The following is a 10,419-nucleotide window of genomic DNA, read 5'->3' as shown; positions in this document are numbered from 1 at the left end:
GAGAGTGCCCTTTAAGAAATAAGAAAATTGTATCTATACTACCTAAAATATTCTCACCATGAAAATATGACTTGAAACTAAAATCTTTGTTTTAGGATACAGAGAAATTTGGAAGGCTGGTGAATCTAAAGGCTCTATTACAGCAATTCCAAAAATTGCTTTTTAAATGTAATTAGCATAAAAATCAACGGAGGCTGACTTTAGAAAGCTGGCACACAACAATAAAGATTTAGTAATGTTTTAAACTATATCAATCTATAGCTTAACCACCCAACTCCCACTGTTTTTGATGCACTATTAAGAATATAAGAACAAATTCATTCAATAAACATTTTATCACACACCTACTTGTTAGGCACTGTCCCACGAGCTTAAAACATAGAAATCATTTCTTTTTTACCTTCATTAGCCTCTGGCCTTGAATTCTTAATATATGCAGAGAATTTGGCAAAGATGTCCATTCCAGCAGTATTTGATTCTGGGTGTTTTGGTGAAAGCTTTAAGTACCTAAATGGAAAAAGTGATAATGGATTATAGGTCCTCCGAAGATACATTAGTGTAAATTCTCTCAATCAACAAACCATTGTGCTAGCAGTTACTAGACAGCTTTTAACTGTTATTACTCCAAGAAATGCCATCATCTATTTTCTGTGATATTTTAAAGATGTATTTTTCCTTAAGAAGCAAAGCTCTGCACGGTGTTTTTCACATATTAATATTCTTGGCAACAAAAAGGCATTCGCGCTCCACCTCTATTTTATAAACTAAAATACTGGGCAAACAGTCTACTTGTTCAAAGCCACTGGGAGTCTTAGAAAACTCTAAGAAATCTTTCTGTGATGATGGAAATATTCTATATCTGAATTCTCCATGTCAGTAGTCCATTTGTGACATGTGGCTATTTGAACATGAATTTAAATTAATCACAATTAAAGTTTAAAATTCGCTTTCCCAGTTGCACTAGGCACATTTAAACTGCAGAACTTTCTCAAATAGGAATGCGAATCAAACTCTTGGGGTCCCGTGCACTGAACCAGCCCTGTGCAGCAGTGCCAGAGAACCTTGACAGTAGGAAAAGAATCTCGGCTGCTCAAGCACACTCACAGTAGGTTAGGGACAAAAACAGCAAGAGGCAGATCACTCACTTCAGATTACACAACACTCGGGATTTTCCGAAACATTCCACTTATTAAATTTTGTAAGGGTGGCACTGAGCAACAGTAAAACAGGACGTTGGGAATTTTGCTAACAACGGCTTTGTTACGTTGTTACAAAGTTTTTCTACTTCGAGAAGAGACACTTGTGTCATAAGTTTCTAAAAAAACTACGCAAATGTGTATTTTACAAATTTAAATTTCAAACACACACACTCATATATTTCTTCCTCAAATTGGAAAATACATGTGAAAAAGCTCAACAGTTCACTCCTTCCTTCAGCAGAGGCAGCCTCAGCTCCAGGGAGGCAGGGCCGGAGGAATCTGGACTCTCAGGTCCATTTCAGGGAACATAACATCAGCTAAAAGGTCCTACAAAATTTCACTAGAAAATGGGCAGACTTTGGAAAAAAGTCTTAAAGTTAATAATTTAGATTTATTCATATATTTTATGCTGTCTTGCTACTTTAAATTAAAAATGAAGTATTTTTCTATAGAAATTTAGTTCAGTTGCAAGATACAGTTTGGATTAGTTTATATTCATATCTTTTACACTTACTATCTTGAATTCAAGAATTATATCTTCTAAAAAGTGGACATAGTACTAAATTGGTAAGAAGAATATAAACTATCTATTGAACACCTATATGCTCAAGTTATCTTTTTAATATCTCGATTTTTAAGCTTAAAGATTTCTCTTATAAACAAAATTATTTACATAACAAGGTTTTCAGCGAGCAATTATAGTAAATGAATTTCACCTGAGTTTATTTTTCCTGCCTGAGCTGTAACAGTTAATCCCTGCTTCAACATACCCTGGGTTTCCCTTGACTATAAAAACAACCAACCTCCAATTTAAATGTTTTCACCACTGGTAATACAGTACCTTCATTGACTTGTTCCAAACAAAAAATAGTACAAGGAACTTAAGTGCCTCTTCAATACGTCTATGTCTTCCTCTAGCCAAGTTTCCAAAATTAGTCTTCTTTTCCTCAACCAATAATTAGCTGTGCCAACTTTTTCTAATGAAGTAAACTTCAAAATTCTCAAAATAACTTAGAGGAAGGCAGGTTTGGATTACAGATCATTTTTATATATTCATTATTCATACATACACTCATTTATTCTAATTATTAAGTACCTACTATGTGTCAGGGATTGTATTACGTGCTGAAGTTGTAATGATGAGCACAGAGAAGCATACTTACTAGAGATCTATTTTAATGAACAGGTAAGAATAAAGGGCTTTCAATCAGCACGTCCCCTTTAATATGGAAAGAGATGCTATTAAAATTCTTTAAAAAACACTGATCTCTAAACAGGTTAACATGCCCTGTTCTTCCCTTCTAAAACAAACCATTAAATTTGTATCATTAATTTAATGTATAAAATACTATAGCTACAAGAGACCATTCATCTCAATCTTTCATTTTGCTAAAAGAAAACTATATTCCAGGAAGTTTACATACTTGGCCCCAGGTCACTGGATTAGTTAAAAGTATCACCAAACTAAAACACAGATTTCCTGTCCCTAGGTCTAGTGTTGTTTTTGTTTTATGACAAGTCAGGTTCTAAAATATAAATCAAATTCTAAACCAACAGGTCCAAAATCAGTTGTCAACTCTTTTTTGTATTCTCCCTTGCACACACTAGATTTTAATAATTCATCATTATTAATTTTAGCAAATAGCTTGATAAAGCAATAATTTTCAATTATTGTGAACATTCATATTAACATTTAACAAGGGAAAGCAAATAATTAATAAAAGCTATGTGTCAATAACAGAACAGACATGAGCATTCATGGTATTTAGACTTTCCAATTAGTCCTTTTTTCTGTACTATACCACAAACTATTAGTGGTAGACTAGCTAAGAATATTTCCGCTCTTTTAGGAAAGATCTCAGATATTCTCTTTCTTGTGCTAATGTAAGAGTAAAGTCTAGTTATATAGTCTTTATCCTTATAAATTCAACTTTCATTGTCTCTATTTCTCATTTTTATAGAGCTCTTCCCCCAAATTATCTAACTTTATCCATCTCTTTTATCAGTAAGTTAGCCAAGAATACAGGACTGCTTCAGTTAAAAATCCAAATTTCAAAGCTTTTTTGAAAGCCTTTTTAGGGAGTGGGGGGACTGGAGGAGGCAAAGTAGTTCCTTCATTCAAGCAAGGGACACACACACACACACACACACACACACACCCCCGACATACACAAACTTTCCTCAAAGAAAGTTTCTTCTTTAAAACCTATACTTACATAGACCAGCAAAAGTTGCTTGATTTAAGTTAAATGCATCAGAAGTTAAACCTCACCTACTTTTTTAAAAAGGATTCACTAAATTCAGTTTGACACCACCTTTAGTCCAACTTGTTCATCACAGTAAAGAAAACTATCTTGGATTTCTCTCCTAGTCTTCCTCTAAGCCTGAGCTAGCCTTCAATTTGGTACTCACGAAAACTCAAAACTCAGTTTAAAGACTTACATTCACCTCTTTCATAAAAGTCAAACTCAACGAAATGAAAAATAGAAAGAAGAAACATAGGCTTTTGAAGTCATTCAGACCTGGCTTCGAAAGTAGGTATGTCAGCTCTGTCAATTAACCTTGGACAAATTATTTGGATTACTCATTTTTCTGGATCCTCTCAAAGAGGATTGAGATAATCCAGAAAAATCAGTATCCAGAAAAATCCAGAAAAATCCACAATGCGCTGTGCATGGCACATAACTAGCACTTGAATGTTAGTTAATAACAGCAGAGGCATTAGCAATATAAAAAATGCTCTCTTCTAAAAAAAGTGAATTATAAAAGCTCTTTAGAAACTCTCTTCAGAATATAAACTAAAACACATAAAAAAGGAAATTACCCTTAGAATTTAGCCTACTATGAAACCTTTATAACAGAAATATCTAAGATTTATATTAAATTATTTAAACTGAAAGAAAAGACCATCTCTGGTTAGAGTTATCTCTACAAATATGTCCCAACAAAATGGGGCTGAAATTTCGATATATAAAAAGCAAAGTGAAACTATTTTCAAGGTCCAATTCAAAAAGCTGTGATGTCAAGAAACCAGAAAAATTTGATATTAGCTTTATTATTTCTCCTAATGTCTATTCCCTCTGAGAAAAATAACAAGAGAAAATAAAAATTAGTTTTGTTGTTGCTGTTGAAGAAGACTAGAAGACGGTATGAGAAAATGTCCATTTCACTGAAATGGTATATAATGTTATCAGCATACTGATTTCAAAAACTTAAATACCCTTGGAAGAATTTACACATTAAACACTTCAGACAATGCTTTAAAACAAAACACAGTTTTCTTCATAGAGAATGCCAAGTCATTCAAACTGTTCTCTATTTATAATTTAATGTTGGTACAATGATCTATAGTTACATGAGAGGAAGACTGCTTTCATTAGTGTCTGAGGACAACCTGGCACATATGAAAGTTCCCTCAAAGCTGACAGACTTTTAAGAATAAAAAGGGATCTATCTAGTAGATTTTATGATGCAACAATCTTTCAAAAATTATTTCCACTAAGTTGAACACATGTTCATAGTAGTTCCTTACTGTTGTGTATACAGTTTGAATTTATATTTTACAAAGATCCCAGTTTTGATGTATTGGCCCTTAGAGACTTTATTGGTTTCTACTTACATACAAGGTCTGGAGGAAAAGTCAAGATATGGTTTTATTAATGTTGGTCTGGAGAAACTTTACTGCAAATGGAAGGAAGGTTTGAACTCCTGCTAAGCAGAGATAAAAGAAGTTTGAGGCTCTTAGAAAGACAGGATGGAAGGTAGAAGATAGGCTTTTGTAATAAAGGATTAAGAAAATGAAATTTTAGGCTTAGTACAAGACTGCTAAACAGAGGGCAATTCTATTCATAATAAGAGATGGGCTAGTTGTAGACAGAGGTATCACTATTCATACTTCTCCTAGCAGCCTTCCAAACTACCATCTCCAATCCTGCACTCTACGCTCCAGCCATAACGTCAGGTCCCCAAAAGAAACACTATTGATTCAACATTAAAATTCTGCCTGGAATAACTCTCACTCCTTTGCTCACCTGCCAAAGGCTACTTTTTTAAATTTAAAGTTTAATTCAAGTGTTGTCTCTTCTCGAAAGCCTTTCCTGATTCCGCTCACTTTCCCATAAAAGCACCTCCACCATCCGTAGTCGACTGTACTGTGGGAACTGTGTCTTATTCACTATTGTGTCCACAGAGCTTTGCTGCCCAATAGCTATTTTGCAGAATGAATGAATGATTGAATGAATGAATGAATGAATGAATATTGAGAAATTAATTATTTTAGAACCCTCTGACCCAATAATCCCATTCCTGGGAAATTTATCTGGATATAGAAGTCAAATTAACTAGCAAGAAAGGCTTGAGCCAAAAGAAACATTTCAGTTTTCAGGATAATAAAACTGGAAAAGCCTAAAAGAAACCAAAAATGCTCTGAACCTATGCCAAGATGACAGTATGATGCAAAACTGCAATTTAGGTATTGTCATTAGAGTTCATCTATTCCTCAAATGTACCTCACATTACAGGAAATGGTACTCTAAAATCGTTAACCATGTACGATCTGAGGATCTAGAACACCTCAAATATATAAACAGAAACTGAATCCCGAGGACACAAGTCTAAAAAGTCAATTCCTTTGAGTGGTAGCTTCAGAAAGTTACCTTTAAAATGGCTGACAGAAAATCCCCCAGCAACCTGTACCACACACCTGCTTAGACATTCTGGCTGCGTTCAGTCTGAACCAGTCTCTTCCCATCTTTTCTCCTCACTAAACTTCTCTCTCAATTTGGAACCTATATTCCTCAAATTACAAATCTTTCCTGACCTATCTCACATGTCCCAAACCTACCTTAAGCACGTACTCTACACAGCTTAATCAGATTCCTACCTTTCACAGTATGGCTACTGGCCTAGCCAGAGGCCAATTCTCATATCTGTGTAGCATTAATTATAACGAATGAAGTCCTAGTCATTCCAACTTAATACTGTGAGAATTTAACTCAAGTACCATTAGGAGAAAGGTCTCTAAGGAACAGATAAGACAAAGCTTTAAAGAGATGGCAATTATTTCCTTGCATGTTTTCTTTGATACTTACTTGGGAGGGCATAAGACTTCTTCAAGAAATTCTTCAATCTTATTTACATCCGTTTTGACTTCATTGTTGAAAGTTATAAATGGTGGGTGGGTCCCGGGAGCCAAGTTCTGCAGGTCTACAGGCTTCCTGTTAGGCAAAATAGTGGTCAAAATTGGAACATTTTTTACTCTAATTGAGAAGGAAACAATACTTTAAATTCTCAGAGTGTTTCTACTTTTTATAGTACATAAAAATGAATAATAGTATTTTCCCACTAAGTATAACAGCTGTAATAGCACTCTGATAAGCAAACTTCCACAAAGCACATAATTTATGATAAAAAAAAAAAAATTAGGAGTCTTTGATTTTAACCAAAAAACAAAGTCCTTTATTCTCATTCCAAGTTTAACTGAGGTTCTTATTAGAAATGGTGGTAGAATGAAGGGAAAAGACTTGGGAATTGGGAAAGTCACTATCTAGTTCAACTCTGGTACCAATTCATTGTATAAAGATGGGTAAACCATAATTCACACCTAGGCTGTCTCTCCTCTTTTTTTATAAAATAAGGGAGAAGAGCAGCTGATTCCTATAGTCCTTTTTAACTATGATTCCAAATTCAGGTGCTACCTCTTTTTCATTTTCCTAGAAGTCTAGACTTAACAAAGAAAAAGATCACCAGATTTGACTATCTAAAATTGAAATTACTTCGATATACAAAGACAGCATAACAAAGGTAACAGGCAACATAAAATGGAAAAAATATTATAGTGAATAAGAAAGCCTTAAAATATATATTAAATAAAGCTTTTTATCCAAATTCATTTTAGGAAGAGGAGAAATAGAAGAAAAAGGACAAAACGAATGGGCAAAATCTTGGTAACTGAATTGAGGTTATAGGGAAGTTTATTCTATTCTTGTGTATGTTTGAAAACTTTCATAATTACAAAGGTTAACTTAAAAATATATAATATACTGATTCCTTTAAAGAACTTCCCCCCTCCTATTAAGCCCTCCATTCCTCCCTCCTTACCACAAATGCATAAAGGATATCTCTAAGTGTATCATAGAGGTGAAATATTTTGTCATTAAAAAGAATTTTTAAAATAGAGGGTACTCTAAAATCTATACTTAGCCCAACTTATCAATTTCCCCTGGTCTCATTCATTTCACTCTCTGTCTTTCCTTTTCCTTGTCTCTCTCTTCTTTTCTTACCCTCCCCACTCCTTACCCCAAACCCTGTCTCTCAATTTAGGTTTGGAGAGTACCTCATCTTTCTATGACTACATTCTAATCAAAGATACAAAGACCTATTAATTGTCCAATTAGCCATAATTTTCTAACTCAGAGACTCTCTCTACCCAAATTCTAGAGCCTATCTCACTCCCAAGGCAAAGGGAAAGAAGACATATTTTCTATCAACTTCTATAAAAACCTAAGCTCCAAAAAAAGACTTTTAAGTCAAAATCTGATTTGATTTTTAAATTTGATTCTTTTAATGAGCATTCTTTAGTCTGCTAAGGTAAAGTGAGCACAAAATAATAGGGATACATGAAACTTAAGTATTCCAGGTCCACATTTATTTGAATAGGTCTACCTATAAGATTCCAGTAACTTATAGAAATACTAATCCTTTTCTATTTTTCATTTCCTTGGATTCTTTTGGTTATTCCATTTCACTCATCCTCCTGACCACCTGTTCTTTGATCACTGAAGGGTCCGGCATGTCTAAGACCGTAGTCATTGTCAGTCTTCAAGTCACTCAGTCACATTTTCATCCATAGACTCACATTTGTTCCCCTTATAATTTATTTCCTCCTCAACTCAAGAAGACCTTGTATATTATCAAGAGTCCAGAAACCCTAACATTTAAGGCAGGGGTCCCCAACCCCCAGGCTACGAACCAGTATCAGTCCGTGACCTGTTAGGAATTGGACTGCACAGTAGGAGATGAACAGCGGGCAAGCAAAGCTTCATCTGTATTTGCAGCCACTCCCCAGAGCGCTAGCATCGTGACCTCAGCTCCACCTCAGATCATCAGGCATTAGATTCTCATAGGAGCACTGGTCCCTGGCACCAGAAAGGTTGGGGAACACTGGTTTAAGGTTTACATATTTATTTTCAAATCTTAATATTTTAAAGTTTTAAAAAACGTAGCATAAAGATAAGAAAAAGAACAACGGTATCTCATCAAAGCAGGCAGGGTTAATAAAATTTGTATAAAACGCACACATGGGAAAGAAAACACACACATCTCCCATGAATGCCAGTGAGGAGTAAGAATGTTCTTTAATCTTGTCATATACAAATTGTGATCACCTAGAATACACTTTTCTTATTCCAAGTTACAAAACATACCCATCAACATTTTGGGGCTAATAAACAGTCCATCAAATGCCTAAGTATAAAGTAATAACTTACATCTGTGTCTTTTACAAATAATTTTTTCATGAACAGGGTGGAGTAGGGTAAGAGGAAGAAAGAGATCAACGCTTTAAACAACCCATGGTGGGAGGGCAGTGAAATAAATAACAGCTATTACTTCTGTAATAAATTATGACAGCTTTTAAACTCTCTAAACAAAAATATTTATTACAGGACAGATAAAGTTAGCATGGTAAAGAAGAAAGAACCAAAGACTGAATAAAAAGCACTCGGTTAAAATCCCAAATTGAATAAATAGATCTGCCATTCAATTTACCAGCTAAATGACTGAGTCAGTCACAATTTCTTTGGCTCTGGATTTCCTCATCTGTACTATGGCTATAAGACCTGCTTTGCCCGTAAAGATCAAACCAGATGATGCATGTGAAAGTGAACTAAACCAAAGTATGCAAATGAAAGTCATTACTGCTTTCAATTATCACATTAACAAAGCATTATGCAGGAGATGAGACTGGCAGTTTTAAACTCTATTTGACTCTGATGGTTCAAAACTGGTTATCCAGTTTTGATTGGTAATAAGAAATCTGATTAATATAGAGGTGTGTAAGTGAAGTAAAACCAGGCATATGATTACCAATTTTCCATTAATATCAGTGACTAGTGAATAATCCACCTTGTTTCTACTGAAAGGCTATATAGAGTGTTAAATAATAAAGGTGATAGATACTATTTTCCAGGATTAACTGCTGAGATGAAGAACAATCATGTTAGATCCAGACTCCAAGTGAGAGTAGGCATGAGAAGAAATTTTAATGCCTCTACATTGATTAGATTAGAAGACTTCAAATAAATGGGCAAGTTGTAAGTACTGAGGTGACTCACTTAGAAGCTATATCAAGTTATCAAGCCAACAGAATCTAAGATTCTTCAACCTCTAGTCCTCACCTGGCACTGAGGCCTTAGGTGTTTTGTCTGACTCACAAAGGCTCATTTTACAGATGCTTCACAGAAACTTAACATTTCAGGAACTGCAGTATAAGATAAATGAAACTGAACCAACAGGCAATGGCTAAAAATTTCAAGACATCTTTGGTTTACATCATAAAAGGCCTTCAATAAATATTCAACAATTCCTTCAAACTCATTCAAATGTTTCCCATGAGTGATAGCTAGAAACAGCCTTAAGAACACAAATATTCTTCAATGTTTGGGGTTTTTTATTTTTAATGTTACTTATAAAAGTAGTCTTTTTTTTCATAGTTGTCTTTTAGATAAAAATAAAAATTCTGTTCTCTCTCTGTTTCCAATGAAGAAAAAGAAATAAAGAAAAACAAACTAAAACAAGAAAACAGAAAGAAAGGGAAAGAAAGAAATGAGGAGGAACCTTATAGGAGCTAATACTTTAAGCAACTTAAGTGGCTTAACTGCAATTAAAATTTAATTTGGTACACTTGCAACAATTGGAGGACGTCGGACTGGTGGCTCAGTTCCAGCTGCTTGGTATAAAATGAGTACAACATAACCGTAGGACACTGAAGCTGGTTCTTATAGGTGACCTGTTTGTAACTAGCTGACTCACTAAATGGGGAAAAAAGTGCTAAGGATTTCCCTTTTGAAGGTGCTGATTTTCAAGGCATAACATTAATTCACCCAAATCCAGAGGATATTGGACACTATACAGCAAATAAGCAAAAAAAGTCAACACTTCGAATCCCTAGTTTGTTTCAATTTACTACAATTAATTATTCTTTACTAGATTTGCTATATTC

At 34.5% G+C, this 10,419-nt stretch overlaps 1 protein-coding gene and 1 long non-coding RNA gene across 2 annotated transcripts in view; one reads left to right on the top strand and one right to left on the bottom strand.

The window, feature by feature from the left end:
* CLIC4 (chloride intracellular channel 4) overlaps positions 1 to 10,419 on the bottom strand; it is a 27,324-nt gene that overhangs the window by 12,342 nt on the left and 4,563 nt on the right. Inside the window, exons 2-3 of the mRNA XM_011358037.2 lie at positions 6,290 to 6,415; positions 401 to 507 (exon numbers count right to left, since the gene is read on the bottom strand). Coding sequence (XP_011356339.2) covers positions 401 to 507; positions 6,290 to 6,415 — 233 coding nt within the window. The remainder of the gene's footprint in view (positions 1 to 400; positions 508 to 6,289; positions 6,416 to 10,419) is intronic.
* LOC111738181 overlaps positions 6,942 to 10,419 on the top strand; it is a 20,111-nt gene continuing 16,633 nt past the window's right edge. The window contains exons 1-2 of the long non-coding RNA XR_002779725.1: positions 6,942 to 8,363; positions 10,189 to 10,191. This is a non-coding gene — a long non-coding RNA (uncharacterized LOC111738181). The remainder of the gene's footprint in view (positions 8,364 to 10,188; positions 10,192 to 10,419) is intronic.

The sequence above is a fragment of the Pteropus vampyrus genome, unplaced genomic scaffold (assembly GCF_000151845.1).
Source record: "Pteropus vampyrus isolate Shadow unplaced genomic scaffold, Pvam_2.0 Scaffold36, whole genome shotgun sequence".
Taxonomy (NCBI): Eukaryota; Metazoa; Chordata; class Mammalia; order Chiroptera; family Pteropodidae; genus Pteropus; species Pteropus vampyrus.
Note: the sequence above shows the minus strand (reverse complement) of the source record. Positions and strands in the feature narration are given on the sequence as shown.